The following is an 18427-nucleotide window of genomic DNA, read 5'->3' on the forward strand; positions in this document are numbered from 1 at the left end:
CTAAGAAATAAAGTTAACAAAGTGAAAGGCTTATTGTATACTGGAAAACCTACTGTTAGAAGAACTAGAAGACACAAATAAAATAGTCCTTCATGGATTGGAAGAATTAGCATTGTTAGAATGGCCATCTGCCCACATACAGACTCAGTGCAATCCTTATCAAAGTTTCAATGGTTTTCTTCCAAGAAATAGAGCAAACTTAACTGAAATTTGTATGGAATCACAAAACACCCCAAATAGCCAAAGCAATCTTGACCAAAAAAAGAACAGCTGTATCAAAACCCTAGGATTTGAACTATAATACAAAGGTATAGTAATCAAAACAGTGCAGTATTGGAATAAGAGAGTAATGGCATAGAATTGAGAGCCCAGAAATACACCCATATGAGCCGTTAATCTACCACAAATCCAACGGGATACAATGGAGAAAGGAAAGTCTCTTCAGCAAATGCTGTTGGGGTAACTGGGCAGCCACATGCAAAAGAATCTCACACCATACACAAATACTAACTCAGAATGGACCTGGATGTAGCTACAAAGACAACACAGGCAAAACACTCCATGAATTGGCCTCAGGGCTGTCTCTGAGGACTGGACTCCAAGGCAAGGAAGCAAAAGCAAAAATAAACAAGGGGGGGCTCCCTCACTCAAAAGCTTCTGCACAGTGAAAGAAACGACCATTAAAATGAAGACGGCCTTAATGAATGGGAGAAAATATGTACACATCAGAATTATCAATTTGGACTTTGCTCAACTGCAGATAAAAAAAGGAGACAGGGGAGTGGGCCAGTGAACTCTGCAGTGTGTGCGTGCACCACCCTGGGGACATGACGGGGCTCAGGTCCCTGCTGCTGCTGCTGCTGCTGCCCCTGCTGCTGGGCTGGGCCATTGGCCACCCTGCCCCCGGGAGAAAGAACTTCAACAAGCTGCTGGTGATTTCCTTCGACGGCTTCCGCTGGGACTATGACCAGGACGTGGACACCCCCAACATGGACTTCCTGGTTAAGGAGGGTGTGAAGGCCAAGTACCTTTCGCCGCCGTTCGTTACGATGACCTCCCCATCCCACTTCACCACCATCACAGGTAAGCTCGCTCCCTGGGCTGAGAGCTGGCTGTCACACCCTGAGACAGGGGTGAGCTCCGGGCAGACCTCAGCAGCTCACACACCCCAGGATCACCCCTGGAAGAAGCACTAGCTCAGCCTCTCCGAGATGACCAGGGCTGCTTCCAGTACCCCACCGGCTACAGCACCTGGGCCACAACCTCCTAAAAGGATCTCTGATCCTCCATCCAACCCCCACCCTCGCACAATGTCTGGTAATCTTTGTTTTTTAAGTAAACCATTAGAAGAATTTATTAAAGATAATAAAACAGTGGAGTTTAAAGAACTCAGTTGGATCATTTAACTCCCCTGCTTAATACTAGAGAGCTGGAGGGACACCAGTGCTTCCCGAAGGGGATTCAGACATTGTCTCCTTATAACCCAGAGGAGCCCCCCAGCCTGGATCTTGACTGACTCTCCTCAGTCTTCCACTGGACAATGCCTCTCCAGGTCACAAAGAACTCCTACCACCTCCACCCAGTCTACCCCTTCCTGTCTCAGGGCCTTTGCATGTGCTGATCCTACAACCCATCCCCCAGGTCACCTGAAGTTTGCAGTCCAACAAGACAGACATTAGGCAAACAAAAACACTAATAGATGTCATTACAATTTGGAGAGGCTCTTGGAAAAGACAGTAAGGACAGGTTGACTTGGCATTAGAGTGTCAGGCAGGGCTCTTGAGGTGTGGCAGGTGGGCTGAGAGCTGAAAGAAACCTCAGAGACCAGAGAAGGAAAACCATTCCAGGCAGAGGGAACAGTAGGAGGTCTGTGATAGGAAGGAACACGTTGTCCCAGAATCCCCCTGGCCAGGGGGACTGCAATCTACGAGAGGAGAAGAGGAGGCAGCCAGAATGCCAAGGATGCTGCCATGGCAGGTGCCGTTCCCCATGGCAGGTCTGATGGGGGCGCTGTGCTCTACTGTAACCCAAGTAAGTGCACAGCAAATGGGCTCCGACTGCACAGACAGAAAGCCAAGGCTCAGAGGGGCTGAATGTCACCAGGCCTTAGGGCTGGAAACACGGTGTCCCCAGCACCTGGCACTGGTTCTACCCCATTCCAGGAAAAGAACTGGGGCCAGGAGTTGTGCCCTGCAGCTTGAGCCTCACCCCAACCAGACAGCCACTCTCTGAGGTCCAAGTACAACGGGGCACCTCGGAAGATGTGCAGATGGTGGTCACCTCTGTGGGGACAGGGGTGGGTCTTTCCAACAGACTCTCCAGGGACCCCTCAAAACGTAATAAATAAACCTGAACAACCACCCAGAGGGCGATTTGCTGAGAGATTTTCCTACATGTAAAGTCTGAGAGGCAAGTCATTTGGGACCTATGAGCACTGGGAAGCAGGAACGAAACAGCCCTTTTCTGGAGAAAGTGAACGTGTCTTCCCTCTGCGGTGTTAACTTCACACTTCCAAGCTCTCCTGTGGACAGACTCGGGGTCCCCAAATGCTCAGAACACGAGGCACATGGAAGATGATAAGGTGTGCCCACCTTTTATTTATTCCCAGAAGGTTTGGGATGACAAGATGTAAACAGTGAGAACAAATTTTAAATATTACAAAATGACCCCGACTCCTCTGTGCCTTGCCAGGGGGAATGGAAATGGGTCCAGCCATAAAGGGGAAGACTGGCAAGAGCCAACACAAGTCCTCTGACCAGCAGGACCTGATAGGGCTGCCTGAGCTCAGCGGCAGTGACCTGCACACAGGGCGCTCGGGGCCCTGGTGGTTGTAACGGCAACAGAATGGAAACCACCACATGTCCCGAGGGGGGTGGCTGTGAAAGTCCTGGACAAACCAGGTGACCCTCCTCGGTCGGCTCTCGTGGAAAAGGTGATGAGGCTTTTTGCCTCATAAGAAGCTTCCACGGCAGAGAAAATAAGGAAAGTGACAGGCAAACCTGTGTGAAGCATGTAACATATGAGCAAACAACATGTGTGTGCACATAGTGTATGTAGGGTGTGTGTGCACATGTATGTAGGGTGTGCTACCTATATGTGTTGATGACATGTATGCGCATGTGTGTGATATGCATGTGCATGGGGTGGCGTGTGAAAATACACATGTGTGTTGTGCACGTGTGGCATGCGTGTGTGCAAAATATGCACTGGTGTGTGTATGCTCACATGACGTGCCTTTACATGCACTTGCAATCTCTTAGAGATGCATCCAGAACAAGAAGTCGGTGAGACTGGTGCTCCATGGGGGCCTGGGGAGGAGACTGGACTATGCCCTGTGTAACCTTCTAGATGCATTGTTGATCAATAACCAACGATGCAGCATCAGCGAACCACTCTCTTTCACCCAAGCAGAAAAGGCATGAGCATGCGGCCCTCTTATTTCTAACTGGACCTGCCATCTGTCGCACTGGGAGGGGTCTGCTTCCACTGGAAAGCGGGTGTCTCCCGCTCCGCACTGCTGACCTCGGGGCCAGGTCTGTCTCTGGGGTGGGCACCCCATGCACTCTGCAGTGTTGAGCAGCACCCCTACCTTCCACCCACTGTGCGAACAGAGCACCCCTCCTCCCACTGTGATCAAACTGTCTCCAGATGTCACCAGATGCTCACCGAGGGACAATTGGCCCCCACTAGGAACCTGTCTTCCATGGTTGAACCTGGTACCTGGCTTATGAAAATGCTCAGCAGGCACCACAACTGATCCCCCTTCAATTCTCCTAGCAGCCATGTGAAGTGGGGCAGTTACCCTCTTGACGGTGGCACGGTCCAGGCTCACAGGACATACGAAGCTGTCCCCAGCTGCCACACTCAGCCCTGGCTGGTTCCAGACCCCGGGCCCTCCACCCCTGCCACTAGCGTGCCCACAGCCCCCCAATGTCTGGTTTAATTAAGGATCATTGCAAGCCTCTTTCATTCTGCCCAATCTCAACACTTTCAGGCAATGGGGCTAAGCCTGAATAAGCTTTATCACTGAAACAAAGACCACCCAGGCCAAGAAAAGCATTTGTCTTCATGAACTGGGCCCCGTCGCCCTCTGTCTGCCTTCATGTGAAAAGAAGCATCCGTAATAGAAAAAGTAGTGGCTAAAAGCTGGTGTTGCCAACGCCCAAAGACCTCATCAGATTCCAGGGTCAGGCCTGACACAACTATGATAAAAGCGACTGTTGCCTGATAACTAATGAACTGGTGTTTGTAGGAACACCCCTGGGCTGCTGAACAGGGGGAGGGCGGTGATAGGATATCATGACGATACCCCACCCCTCCCAGCCAAGTCTCTGCCCAGAGTCCAGGGGGTAGAAGGCCAGCAGGTCTCAGGCAGGGAGCAAGGATAGGCGGGGCCCGGGCCAGGCACAAAGGTCCATGGGTCAGCGTCCCTCAGAATTAGCTGACTTGGCTGCCCAACATAAATGGAACGTGCTCGCGGACACCGGCAGGCTGGGAATTCTACCCACCACAAGGAGGGCGTCCATGCGCTCACATAACCAGGGAGCTAGCAGCAGTCTTTGTTTACAGGCACAGGTAACAGGGTGTGGCACCCAGTGAGAGCTCCAGAATGGCCCCAGGTCTAACCCCTGATCCCCAGGAGACCCTGTCAGAGGGGCAACAAGTTTGTTCCCAGGCAAACCTGTGTGAAGCACGTAGCATGTGAGCAAACAACATTTGTGTGCACACAGTGTATGTGAATGTGCACATACATTGGGTGTGCTACCTATATGTGTTGATGACATGTATGCATGTGTATGTGATACGTGTGTGCATGAAGTGGTGTGTGAAAATACATGTGTGTTGTGCACCTGTGGCACATGTGTGTGCAAAATATGCACTGTTGTGTGTATACTCATATGATGTGCCTTTACATGCACTTGCAATCTCTTAGAGATGCGTCCAGAAAAGAAATCAGTGAGACCGGTGCCAATCTGGCAGGTTGACACAGGATCAGTCTTCCTTTGAGACTACCAGTGTTAGTAGCAAATTTTAAATATTAAAAAATGAGGGCCTCCCGGTGGCGCAGCGGTTGAGCGCTGGGTTGCGAAGCTGCCCGCAGCCTCTGCAGCGCCGGTTCGATACCAGGCTGCTCCCCGGCCACCGCAGGAGGGTCCCACAGGGCGCGCAGACCTCTCCTGCCGCCCGCTGCTCCCCTCAGCAGTGTCCTTCGGTCCTTCTGCCTGCTCTGCTCCCCGCTCTGGCTCTGGTGAATTCTCTCACCCTCCCGCGCTTCTGACTGTACCCAGTGCATGTATAAACAAAAACAAACAAACAAACAAATAAATAAAAACATGCCTCCATAAAAAAAAAAATTTAAAAATTTAAATATTACAAAATGACCCTAGGGCTAGAGCCCCAGAGGAACTAGGCCAGCCAGGATGGTGGCGGAGGTGGTCGTTAAGTGAGCATCTGCTCAGGGGACTTATCCACACATCCCTGCTATACCCCCAGGTCGCTGGGTTGAAGACCATGGAGTCATTCACAACTTGATGTTTGACGCGGAGAAGGGCTTGAAGTACGACCACAAGACCTCACAGAACACGACTGAGTGGTGGGACAACGGGGTGCTGCCCCTCTGGATCACAGCACAGAGACAGGTACGTCACAGCCCCGGGGGCCGCTTCCAGCACCCCGCCTCTCATTCTCATCCTCCTGTGGGTCAAAGTTCAGTGACCCTGGGCAGGTGGTGCAGCCTGTGTCAGTGTGAACTGCGGAGCATGATGGTGCTGACTTACTTAGCGGAGCTGATTAAGGATGAATGGAGATAGGCATGACGCAGTGGGCACGGAGACTCACCCGCTGGGTCTCAGCTGTTAAGGATGAGCGGGTCTCCACGAGATGGCACCTCCAGGGCCCCCCAGAGGCCTGGACCCAGCAGCCCTACAAGGTCTAATAAATTCCTGTCTACCACTCAGGCACAGAAGCCTGAGGAATGAAGTTGACTGTTCAGTGCATCATCGGACTGTGGAAAGCTCTGAAGAGAACTTTAGCTTGAAGGGTTCAGGGGCCATACATCATTGCTTCCAAAAGGCACAAATCAGAGTTAAACTGCCCGTCCCCAAAACTTTCTGGCTCTCTTTTTATTCCCACCACCATCCCTTATCTCCCTGACCCGTTCTCCCTCCCCCATGCCTCTTAAACTCAGGAGCCTCAACTTCATTTCACGATCACTTCATCTTCCGTATCCACTAGTTTTTATAATGACTTTGCTCTGTTGGCGCATCTGCTGGGGTTCCTTGTTCTGTCACGTATATGAAAACGTCCAGTATTTGCCTGTGTCATTCTGACTTGCTTTACAACACAGAAATCCTTCGAACTCCTTCCATTTTGCTGTAATGATCACGTTCCGTCTTTCTTCGTGGGCTAATAGTATTCCACTGGGCGGGCAGACACTTCTTTATCCAGTCCTGTCAGGGCACTTCGGCCGTTCCCACACCCTGGCTCCTGCAGACAGCGCCGCCAGAAATACTGCGGCCCCTGCGATATTCTAAGTTGATGCCTCCGCTTCTTCGGCTCGATGCCCAGGAGTGGGACTGCCAGATCACACGGTATTTCCGTGAGAGTGGTAAGGTCAACCCAGACCCCTTCCCAAAACGGCGGCCCCAGGTTACATTCCCGCCAACAATGGAGCAGGATCCTCTTCTCTGCACCCTCTCCCGCGTGCTGTGGGGTCTTAGCGTGTGTGTCATTCTCACATGTGTGAGATGAGATGACACCTCCTATGAAATCATGAGATGTCTTCATCTCCCTTGTGAAGAGCGATGCTGAACCTTTTTCCCTACTTATATGCATCCACTGGCCTTATGCATCTCTGTCTGGAGATCCATCTGGAGTTTATTTTTCTGTCTGGAGTTCGAGAGTGATCCAGCTTCGTTCTTTTACACGTGGCCGTCCATTTCTCCCCATACAGTTTGTTAAAGGGACTCTCCTTTGCATTGTTCGGTTGTGACTCTTTTATCATGAAATAAGCACTGGCTTTCTTTCTGAGCTTTTGATTCTGTTCCATCGAATCATTTGTCTGTTTTTATTCCGATGCCATGTTGACTTAATGACTTGCTTTATAGTATAGTAAGGTCAGGTATCACGATGCCTCCTTTCTCATCTCCTGCTCGGGATTGTGCTTGCTATTCACCTTGTGTTTTTTCTATGAACTTTCAAAGTCATCGCTCAGAATAGACCTCCTTCTTCTCCCCAAGTCACCATCATTGCTCCATGCTGCCCCGGGCACTCCCCTCTGTGTTCCACCCGCCATGCATGTGGCATTGCAGGGTGATGTGACCCAGCACACTGGCAGCAGGCAGTGGGCCTAGACTCCTGGGGCAGGATCCCCGACAGCTCACCCTCTGCAGCTGGGCGACCTCAGCGATGAATTCCTCTCCCGCGTGAGTTGTCCCAGTGAGACTGCCCGTGTCCACACTTAATGTAGCCCCTTGGGGACTGACTCAGATAATGACCATTTGCTGCTTAGAACGAAATGCTCAAAACTGTCAGTTACTCTATTTCACAGACGTGTAATCATTTTAGCCCTCCTTCAGCTGGAGGCCAGAACGAACCCATGGAACATACTGTGGGATGGATATGTTCTATGCTGCGCTGTCCAATCTGGAGGCCACTGGCCACGCCTGGTTGCTGAGTGCTTGAAATGTGGCTGCTGAGATTGAGGAGCTGAATTTTTAATTGTATTTAATTTCCAATTTAATTTAAATCTCAGTTTCAATCCTAATACCCCACATGGCCAGGAGCTACCCCATAGACAACATAGCTCTAGGGGCATCACAGTGTATTCTTTTTTTACTCTCACTGGGCTCTCATTCCTTGCGTGGTCAGGTGCTTACACTTTGAGGCATAAACCATACCAGTAAATTCCGTCCTCCCCAGAACATAACCCTCATGGCTCGGCCCAGACACCAAACACTCTACACATCTGAAAGTATGACAATGGGTAGATGAACGTTATGATTATGAACAGATGGGTAGAGTGGGGCACAGAGCAGAGCCATAACTTCTCAAAGTCACAAAGCAGCCAGAGACAGAGCTAGAATATGAACTGGGGTCACAACTCTGAAACCTTAACCGTGACAGAGGCACTTCTGCCACCAGGGAACGCCCAGGTGAATCTTGCACTCACCCGCTGCATCATGGAGTCTGTCTCTTCCCTCATAGTCAATGCCTAGACAGGTACTGACCTTCTTTCCCTAAACCACTCGTCCTTCCCATCCGAGCACAACTGTGATGGACCCTTCACGGGCCTCACGAAATTATGGACATTCATTCTATCAGCTGACGAGAGACAAAATGCAAGAGCAAATGGAAACATGTCCTCCAGTGTTTGGTTCTACAGATCCTGGAGGATTCTCCCAGACCCAGTAGATAGACGCTGCCCACCAGAAGTGCTAGCTTAGAAAAAGCAACTTAAGAGTAACAGCCACATGGGTGCAGCACTCCACTAAGGGAGAATAATGAACCTAATAAAAGTAGTGATTTTCCAATTGCCACTGGAAACACTGATTATGCTAATTAAAGGGTAGACTGGTAAATACCCACTCCTTTGCATCCAATTAAGTGCTCAGATTGTTTCTAGAAGTATTTCTTGAAAACAGCACTTTTGATTATCATGGGTCCCAAATAAACAAGTATGGGTGTGTGTGTGGGTGTGTGGGTGTGTGTGTGTGTGTGTGTGGGCGCGCACATGCAAACAAGCACACTCACATGCACATTTCTCTTTGGAGCTCATTTCATGGAGATGCACAATTCCTAAAATTCCTATGGGGCCAAATGAGAGAAATCATAGTCTCCTAGGACAGCAGCTTGCAACGCCTCTCCAGGTAAGTGTGTGAAGCACCTAGCACAGGAAAACAAGGTGGGAAGGCCTGAGATTTCACAGGCAAACGTCAGGAACTCAACTGAATATGCAGGGCTGCCTCCTCCCCCATGAAGTCAATGAAAGCTTATCCGAAATAACAAAAGAGTCAAACTGTGTTCTACAAAATGTTCAAAGTTTCACCCTTTCACTCGGTTCCATAATTCAGGGCAAAGTCAATTCATATGTAAGGTAAACAAAGTGCCCTCTCTGAAAATGGAGAATTATATGGAATGCCAATCTGAAATACAAAAAGTAAATATTAGGGGATTTGCAAGTTAAAGCAACCATAGAGACTCTACTGTCAGAAAGGAAAGTGTGTTACCTGACGAGGTGACAGGTAAGATGCTAGAACGAAAGGAGGAGTCTCTGGGACTATTTCCGGAAGTCAGCCAGGGGAACAAGATGGGTGTCTTACCCACAAAGGAGCTGATCTTCGCGCATTTGCTCCACACATATCTGAGCCACGGTGAGCACCCACTCTGTGCCAGGCCAAAAAGCCAGGAAAAGGGTGGTCAGCATTATCGACACAGTCCCTGACTCCCTGATTCCAGAGGAAGGAAACAGACCACAAATAAGTAAGCAAATGAAGATCATTGCAGCTGGGGGAAAATGCAAACTAGAGAAACTGAAACTGGATCACAATGTAGAAATGGCTGCTGGAGGCAGAAAGCCCAATGCTTGCCATAGAGCTATGGACAGCAGAGCTCTCGAGCCTTACAAAGTAGTCACTGCTGAGACTTCCATCTGAGGTCCTTTCCTAAAAGCATAACCTGAGGCGGGGATTCAGCACATGCAATGCACCAGGGAAGAGCCCAGCTGACCCCACAGGGAGCTCTGAAGCTTAAGCTGCTTCTCCAAGTAATCCCTACCTGAGGCCGGTTAGTTGGTCTTGTGTCCTCCTGCCAGCCAGTCACTGGCCACGGGCTGCTAGGGTTGCAGTTGGAACACAGGACACCTTTCAGGTGAGGCTGACAGACCACCTAGCTGTGGGTGATTTCTCAGAACAAGGGGCAAGTTGACAGTCACCAGCAGCCATCCCAAAGGTGGGTCTGGGGATTTGGGTGGGGCCCCAGAGCAACCCCCAAACTTCCAGATTGCTTCCCTACTTCTCTCTCTCTCTGTCATGGGACATTTTGGCATCATTTTGCTCATTTGTTCTCAACTTCCTTTGTCATTTGTTCACTGAATGGCCAGCGCACCAGGCAATCATCACACAGCTCTTCGTGGTCAGTCATGTACACACCAAATGGCCAAGTTCATACCACCACCATCTCGCATTTCAACAAAATCCAGGAAACTTTAAAGTGTTTTCCAAAACATCCCAGCCTGGGTTGCACAAGAAAGTCACTGAACAGTCTTCAAATCACTAGTGTAGCTGACACAAAGAAAAGGACTTGTTCCCCAAATACCAGACGAGTCACTCAGTAACCAAAACCCTGATGTGTGCCTAGTCTGTGTCAGGTCTGGGGTGAGGAATGACCTACAGCGCCAGCAGCTTTGGGGAGATATGCCCATCTCAGCTTTACCCACTGATGAGCAGACCTAGGACTCTTTTCTTTTCCTACTAATTTTATGAAGGTTTGTCAAACACAACCGTTCTCCTGGGAGTAAATTGCTCCAGAGCATTTTCACTCATGCAGTCTCTTCTGTAGCTACAACCGCCACAACTCCAGTCTGAAAACTCAGTCCCACTGGCGGTAAGCCTTCAGCCCTCACAAGCACCCGGGGTACACTATCACCCCCGTCTGGCAGCTGAGCAAGCTGAGATGCAGTGTTTGAGCAACATGCATCACCCGGCACCCAGCACCCGGCACAGAGTGCACTTTCACCACTAGGTTGTCCCGCCTCTGGGTGGCCTGCGGCTGAGCAGACCCTGTGCAGGGAGCAAGCTGGCAGTCTTCCCTTCTGGCAAGCACCCTCATATTTCACAAGCCTTACATGGGCACCAGCAGTACAGCTTCTCCCATGCCCTCCAGCCCCAGAAGAGGGCCGGAGATGGCATCTCCTTGTGACCAGGCTGAACCCTCTGCTGTGGTCTGGGGATGCAGTGTCCCCTGATTGGCCAGATAGACCGCTCAACCCCTGAAGCCAATATAACCCACCTAGGCCGGGACGAATCTCCAGGGGAGGTCAGGTCCTCTGAATAGAGATAGGGTGAAGACGCTGAGGCAGGCAAACATATGAATGAACACCAGACCCCAGGTTTGTGGAGGCTTGTTCTATCTGGAGACACACAAAAGAAACTACTACGTGCCAAACCATGACAATGGGCACTTAGTTATCTGCCTTAATCCTCACAAAGCTTCCAACAGGTTCTGGCAATTTACAGGTGGGAGTGCTAAGAATAAAGAAGTCCCTTCCCTCGCCTACCCAAGAAGTACCCTCTACCTCCATGTGAGGAACTTCCCCGCCCCATCTGCCCTCTCTAGAGTTCAGGTGCATGTCACAACTCGGGGGTGCTGCCTTTTAAAGGCCAGCAATTTTCTTCCAGGTATCACAGTACACAATGGCATGTCTTGCAGCTGACAGGTTTTAGCAGTGGGACTCAGTGACACCAGGAATAAAGGGCAACACTGGCGGCCCCAGCCACTGCTCCCTAGGGCCTCTGGACTGGGGCAAGGCTGGTGACATGTCAGACTTGGCTGACTGGCAGAGAGACATGCCTGGTGAAGAGCCCTGATCAAACTTTCTCTTGTGCTCACAGGGGAGGAAGACAGCGTCCTTCCACTACCCCGGAGGCGGAGTGAAATATGATGGAGAGGCTGTCCAGCGGGCACTAATAAAGTCCTACGGTCACCCCGACAGCAACGAGACGGAATGGAGGGAGAACATCGACATCATCATGGGCTGGTTCGAGAAGGAAGACTTTGACTTCGTCACGCTGTACTACGGGGAGCCAGACAGTGTGGGGCATAGCCTCGGGCCCGAGACGGAGAACAGGAGGGTGATGATCCGGCAGATCGACAGAACCATCGGGTACCTGCTGGAGGCCATCAAGAGGCACGGCCTGACCGAGCGCCTCAACGTCATCATCACGTCGGACCACGGCATGACCACGATCAAAAAGCAGCCCGAAGTCACCGAGATCCTCTTGACCAACTACGTCAAGTACAGAGATCTGGTCAAGTTTGACCTTGTGGACTATGGCGGCTTAGGGATGATCCTGGCCAAACCGGGGCAAGAGGAAAAGCTTTACCAGGCGCTGAAGAACGCGCACCCTCACCTCCACGTCTACAAGAAGGAGGAGTTTCCGGAGCGCTTCCATTATGCCAAACACCAGCGGAACCTGCCCATCTTGATGTACACAGATCCCGGCTACAACATCAACGGGGTGAGTCGATTCTAAGCTGGGTGGAGCCGTCTGAGACCCCGGAGACAGCCACCAGGGAGGGACAGTCTGGAAAAAATCAAAACAGAAGTGATCGCTTGATGTGCCCTGATCGCTGCTTTCAACATGTCCCCACCCCACCCCACGGCCACCCCCCAGCCCTGTCCTGGTCACCGTTGTGCAAAAATGGTGACAAACACCCCTGACCAAGATGGAGGGCCCAATGCTTCACAAGCTCACACAAATGACTCCATTTTGTCTTCCCAAGCGCCTGCAAGACAGAGTTTCTTATTTGCCCCAGTTTTAAAGAGGAAGAAACCCACGTCAGAGAGAAGTGGTTTGGAATTAGAAGTAGAAAGCTGAGGTGTGACCCCACTGTCCTCCTTACCTCCCCCTCCTCCTCTGCCCTCCCCCACGATGTACACCCACTTCTCTGCCCTCAGAAATTCTCTCTTCTCTGAACGGGAGCGTGTGGGACCAGGAACCTGCGGCAGCATTGGCCACTGCGTGACTCAGGGCAGGTTCCCGAGTCTCTGCACCTCCGGTTCCTCATCTGTAAAATGCGGGTGACAATGACAGCGCCCTGTGGGCTGCAGTGAAAGGATAAAAGGGGTAGGGGGAGTTAACATGTAATTTAAAAGCCTTCCGAACAGTTCACGGCACAGAGCAAGCTGCGCTGGAGAACGGTCACTGTCAGGGCGTCGTCTCCACGCTGTTGGGGTGTGTTTCCTATTCTCTTCCCTAAAGAGCTCCGGGTCCTTGCTCCTCGCACCGCTGCTGCGGAGACCGCGTCCTCACGGTTACAAAGATTTCGTGGCTCTGACCAGCAACACACTCGGGGACAGTTTTCTTTCCACCATTTGGAATCTAAAAAGGCCCTTTTGCTATTATTATTTTTCAGGAACGCATCCTTTATATAGACAGAGGCGACCACGGCTTTGACAACAACGTCATGGACATGAAGACCATATTCAGTGCTTTCGGGCCAGATTTCAAGAAGGGTTACCTGGCTGAGCCCTTTGACAGCATCCATATCTACCCACTCATGTGTCGGCTCCTGGGGGTGACCCCTGAGCCCCATAATGGCTCCCTGGCTGTCACGCAGGGAATGCTCGTGGACCAGAATCCAGGTGCGGCACAAAGCAACCGGCAAAAAAATCACCAGGTGGCCTGTTCTGTGCTGAGATAGAGAAGAGTCAGAGGGGGTCGCCTGGAGGAGTGCAGGTCTGGCAGAGCAGGCCTGTTTTCCAATGCCTCAAACCCCTCCCATGCCACATCCTAACACAAGACAGTAACAGCTCTAAACTGAGGCAGGAACCCCTCAAGGGATGGGGACCTTTCAACAGTGCCTTTGGGGCAAATGGCAGACTCTCCAAGGTGGGTGATAATCCTTGCGCAGCTCAGAAATGGCGTGTGGCCTGCCCCCAGAAGCCCCTTGCAGACCCACAGTCAGGCAGCCTTCCGCAGCTCCGTGCTGGCTGGAGCCCCGAGGAGGCTGTTCACACAAGCCTTCAGTCCCCTCAATGCTGAAAGGGGGAGCGGCGTTTCTGTAAAGGAGATTTCTAATTCTTCAAAACCCTAAACCCAGGCAATTTAAAACAAGAATGGGACCATCTCTGGGATTTGGGTGGCTTATAAACCCTGACCAGCTTGTCTTCCACCTGAGAGCCTTGGTCACTGCCCGATGATTTCTGATTTCTCGCGTGCTGAGAGCAACAGGGCTCAATGGACAGGCAATGCACAGGACGCCTCTGGCAGCCTTCCCCAAGCCTCTGCCCACCATCTCCTGTGACCGAGTAGGCAGCAGGCAGCAGGCAGGCCCTTTGGCCGAGGGCCAAGTAAACGGATAACCAGCTCAACCAACTCTTTAGGTTGGTTTAAGTTTCAGAGTTTAGCTGGGCCCAACCCAGCCCTTAGCCCAGTGGAGCCAAGGTGCCAGGTATTGATCAGCAGGATGCTGCACAAACCAATTTTCAGTAAATTAATTCTTTGAGCAAATTGGTCATTTGGCAAAGTGGTCATTAGACAGGTGGGTCATTTGGCAACTAGGTTGTTTAGAAAACCGGCTTTCAACAACGTGTCCTGCAGGGTCCTTCCACGGCACACACTGTCCCAGGATCAGTGTGCATCTCATTTCCACAACAAAGATTCCCTAGCGCCTGCATGGGGGAACGACCCAGACACATGGAGCAGCAGAACAGCCTCTTCCTGATCAGACTATTCAAAACCGCCTGGTGTTTTAACAGGAGGAGGAACCACGTCGAAGACGCTGCATAACGCAGTGATCGGCCTCGGAACGGTCACAGCCGTGCTCCTGATTGTGTTTCTCTCTGCAGTCACGTACACTGCCATCCAGCAGAAAAAGACGTGAGTGCTTTTCCTGGGTTTCCTGGGGTCCTCCGTGTACACTCTCACGATCCATTTCTCCACCTCCTGCTGCCCTCTGCGGCCCCCTGGGAGCCCCGAAGCCTGGGCGGGTGTCCTGGGCCGGCTGCCTGGGTGCTCACCGGGACCCGGGTCAGAAGAGCCCCCGCCGGCTTTAATGACCTACTGCCACTGCCCTGAAACTTGGCTTTTGGAAAAAGGGCCCCACATTTCCATTTTGCACTGGGCCCCAAAAATCACACACCAGTTGTATTCGTTTTCTAGGATAGTCCTAACAAAAGACCACCCTGGAGGGCAGAAAACAGCAGAAACGTGCTGTCTCCAAGATCTGGGGCTGCAAGTGCGCACTCGGGCGGGCGGCAGGCCCAGGCGCCCAGAAGCCTGGAAGGGAGGGTCCTGCCTTGCCCTTCTAGATTCTCATGGTTGCTGGACATTGGGGGTTCTGCACCCAATTTTCAGCGTGAGGAGAGGGTTCCCCACACCTACAACCAACAATTCTCCAGACACCATTGGGAGGGGATGCGACAGTTCAACTCAATTCTGACACTGCCAGGAGACGGCAGCCCACTCCTCAGGCTGAGGCCAACTGGACTGCGCCCTCGCCCGCCGCCCAAGACACCATCAGTGTCCAGCTGTCACCGGTTGTTCCCACGACCCTTCCTTGCGTTGCCAGTTTGCTACAGCAGGTGACAGAATTCACGGAGACGTTTGCTAGTTAGTCAGGAAAGGCGTCGCTCAGGCTCCCATTCCCCCCAGTTCTGCTCATGGTCCCCAGCCCAGACCCCTCCCTCACGTAAGCCGCTGTGATGAGTGCAGCTGACCTGTCCCTTGGTCTCCCCGTCCACAGCGGCCGGACAAGCGACCAGTGCAGCCCAGCGGAGCCGCGGGGCGCGACCGCCTTCTGAAGCTGCCACGGAGACTCGGCGCCGTCGGGATCCCCGTGCGCCTCCCGCTCGGGCGCCCCCCGGCTGGGGACACCCCGGGCCTTGCTTGTAAACTCCCAGCAGCGCCCCAGCCGCCTCCCGAGTGGGGGAATAAAGGGGGACGATGTGTGTGTCAGGCCCGAGCCCACGTGGTGCGGCGGCAGAACCCCCGGGGGGGGGGGGGAAGGGAGGGGGGTGGACCGCGCCTACTGGGGGTCACGCCCGCCCCGGCCCGCAGTGGCCCCGGTGAGGAGCTCTCAGATCCCGCCCGGCCCCACGTCCGGGGCTGCCCGCGGGCGATCACCCCGACCCCGGTCCGCGGGAACCCCACTTGTCGGTCCACTCGGCCCGGCGCCCCGAGCTCGCCCGCGGCCGGCTGTGGGGTCCCGGCGCGGTCCGCGGGCTCTGGGTCGCCGCTGCCGGCCTGGGCCCGGCCCCGCCTGACGGGCTCTGGGCCCCGAGCAGGCCCCGGCGAGCGCGGACCCGACGGCGGCGCGGCCCCGGGCTGGGTTGCAGGCGCCCCGGCTCGACGCCCTTTCGGCCGCAAGGGCGCGGGGCCCGCGCGGACGCCGCTGAGGAGAAGCCCCGACCCGCGCGGGGCCGAGGCCGGCGCTCCCGGCGGGTCCACGGCGGGGCCGCGGGCAGGAGGGCGCCCGCGCCGGGACGGGAAGGGCTACCTGGGCCGCGCCGAGCGGGCGCTCCCGGGCCTCGTCACTGCGCCCGGCGCGAAGTCGCTGCCGCGCTCTGGCCCCGCCCCCGAGCCCCGCCCCGCCCATCGCGCCTCGGGCCCCGCCTCCCGCGGCTCAAAAACGGTCTTGCCCCGCCCTAAGCACCGCCCCCAAAGCCGGAGCACCGCCCGCACCGCCCCATGCGCGGAGCCCCACCTGCCCAACTCAAACCCCGCCCCATGCGCGGAGCCCCGCCTGCCAAGCCCAAGCCCCGCCCCACCCAATAGGCGGAGCCCTGACTGCCCAGCCCAAGCCCCGCCCCATGCGCGGAGCCCCGCCTGCCCAGCTCAAACCCCGCCCCATGCGCGGAGCCCCGCCTGCCAAGCCCAAGCCCCGCCCCACCCAATAGGCGGAGCCCTGACTGCCCAGCCCAAGCCCCGCCCCATGCGCGGAGCCCCACCTGCACAGCCTTAGTCCCGCCCCATCCAATAGGCGGAGCCCCGCCCACCCAGCCCAAACCCCGCCCTCCCAGCCCAAGCCACGCCCCGCAACATGGGCGGACCCGCCTGCCCAGCCCAAGCCCCGCCCTTCGCACTGCCTTCCCGCCCCGGCTCCGCCCCCACCTCGAGCCCCGCCCCCATCCAGGCCCGAGTCCTCCTGCCCCCCCAAGCCCGCAGTCCCGGGCTGCGCCCGCCCCGGGCCGCCCCTCTGGGAGCGCCAACGCCTCCCGTCTCCCGGGCAACGCCGCGCCCGCCCCCGCCATGGCGCCGGAGGAGCGCGTGGAGGCCGCGCGCCTGCTGCAGAGTTTCGAGCGCCGCTTCCTGGCCGCGCGCGCGCTGAGCTCCTTCCCCTGGCAGGTGGGCGCGGCGGGCAGGTGGGCGGGCAGGTGGGCGGGCAGGTGGGCGCGGCGGGCAGGTGGGCGCGGCGGGCGGGCGGGCGCGTGCGGGGCCGCGCCTCCCTCCTCCGGCCGCGGCTCCTGCGCGGGTCCGGGCCCCGCGCGCGCCGACCGCCTCCTCCGCGCCGCCCTCCGGGCCGGGCCTGCGGGGACCGGGGTGTCCCGCCCGCTCGCTTTCCACGCGGGGTCAGGGCCCGGGCGGCCCACGCGCGTTTTCGTGGCTCTTTACAAGCCGCTTCTCCGGGCACCGAGGGGCCGCGCTGCCCGCACGGAAAGCCCCGCCCGGGCCGCGGAGACCCTGCGGGAGCAGCGCGGGGACCGCCCGCGCCGGGCCAGCGTCGCTCAGGACGGAGCCTCAGGGGCCCGGGACCGCGCGCGGTGGGTGGGCACGGCAGCCCGAGGAGAGCGAGGCCGGGGTCCCCCTGCTCCGTGCGGGTCAGGCGCCCGAGCTCCCCGGGCCGCTGCCGTCTCCCGGGGTGCTGCTTCCTCGCTCCCGCTCTTTCCTCCCCAAAGCACACTCGGCATTTCCAGCTCTCCTATCTGGTCGCAACGGAACTTTACATTTTTTAACCCAAAATGTAAACCTTTCTAACAGCCTCCACAGGTCCCAGTGTCCACCGCACTGTCCACAAGGAATGAGCAGCCGCGTAGCGCTCAGGCCCGGGGCGCACTTAGGCGGGACCAGCACCCAGAGGGGGGCGCGGCCGCTGTCATCTGGGCTTCACCACAAAGGGGTGACCAGAAGAGAGGTGCCGTCTGCAGGAAGGCCTGGCAGCCGCGGGCCCAAGGCTGTGGCACCTGCAGGCAGCCACTGTACCTCTCTGCACCTTAGTTTTCTGAGTCGTAAAGCTTTGGGCTGTTGCCAGGATGAGGGAGCTCGCAGCAGCTAAGGCTCTTAGTGAGACAGCGAGCGTTACTAGTCCTTATAGCCTCACCCCGAATGTTTGCTGACGGCCTCCATGAGGCAGGACCAGAGGGTCACAGCTCATGTCCCGAGGAGGCCCTGTCCACATGGGCGCGCCAGAGACTAGACAGGCCAATGCACGCACGGGACAGCACAGGAGAGGCCGTGGCTGTAGAGGCAGAGCACAGAGAAGTGTGTCAACTCAACAGGAAGGCTGGCCAAGGGCAGTAGGGATGCCACTGGCCAGGGCAGGTGTTTGGGCAGCGGGAGCACAAAAGCCCTGAGGTTGGAGGAGGCAAGGGAGCTTTTCCGGTATGGCCCGAGTGGAGGGAGCAGGTGGTGGGGCCGGGTTGCTGGCAGAGGATGTGAGCTGGAAGAGTCAGATCTGAGAGCCTGAGCTCACTGCTGATCCGCAGAGA

At 55.3% G+C, this 18427-nt stretch overlaps 2 protein-coding genes across 3 annotated transcripts in view; both read left to right on the forward strand.

Moving 5' to 3' along the window:
- Nucleotides 1-827: 827 nt before the first annotated feature.
- On the forward strand, nucleotides 828-16683 carry LOC311181807 (ectonucleotide pyrophosphatase/phosphodiesterase family member 7-like; the record flags this gene model as incomplete). The annotated part of the gene is made up of 6 exons (XM_084250248.1): nucleotides 828-1083; nucleotides 5494-5639; nucleotides 11610-12236; nucleotides 13135-13363; nucleotides 14480-14600; nucleotides 15780-16683. The coding sequence occupies 6 exons, from the start codon at nucleotides 828-830 to the stop codon at nucleotides 16681-16683; spliced, it is 2283 nt and encodes a 760-aa protein (XP_084106374.1).
- Nucleotides 16684-16970: 287 nt separating this feature from the next.
- EEF2KMT (eukaryotic elongation factor 2 lysine methyltransferase) overlaps nucleotides 16971-18427 on the forward strand; it is a gene marked incomplete at its 5' end in the record, with an annotated part of 44832 nt that continues 43375 nt past the window's right edge. For both annotated transcript variants that reach the window (XM_084251061.1, XM_084251062.1), the window contains one exon: nucleotides 16971-17066. In XM_084251061.1, coding sequence (XP_084107187.1) covers nucleotides 16971-17066 — 96 coding nt within the window. The remainder of the gene's footprint in view (nucleotides 17067-18427) is intronic.

Source organism: Talpa europaea (assembly GCF_964194135.1).
Source record: "Talpa europaea genome assembly, chromosome: 12".
Taxonomy (NCBI): Eukaryota; Metazoa; Chordata; class Mammalia; order Eulipotyphla; family Talpidae; genus Talpa; species Talpa europaea.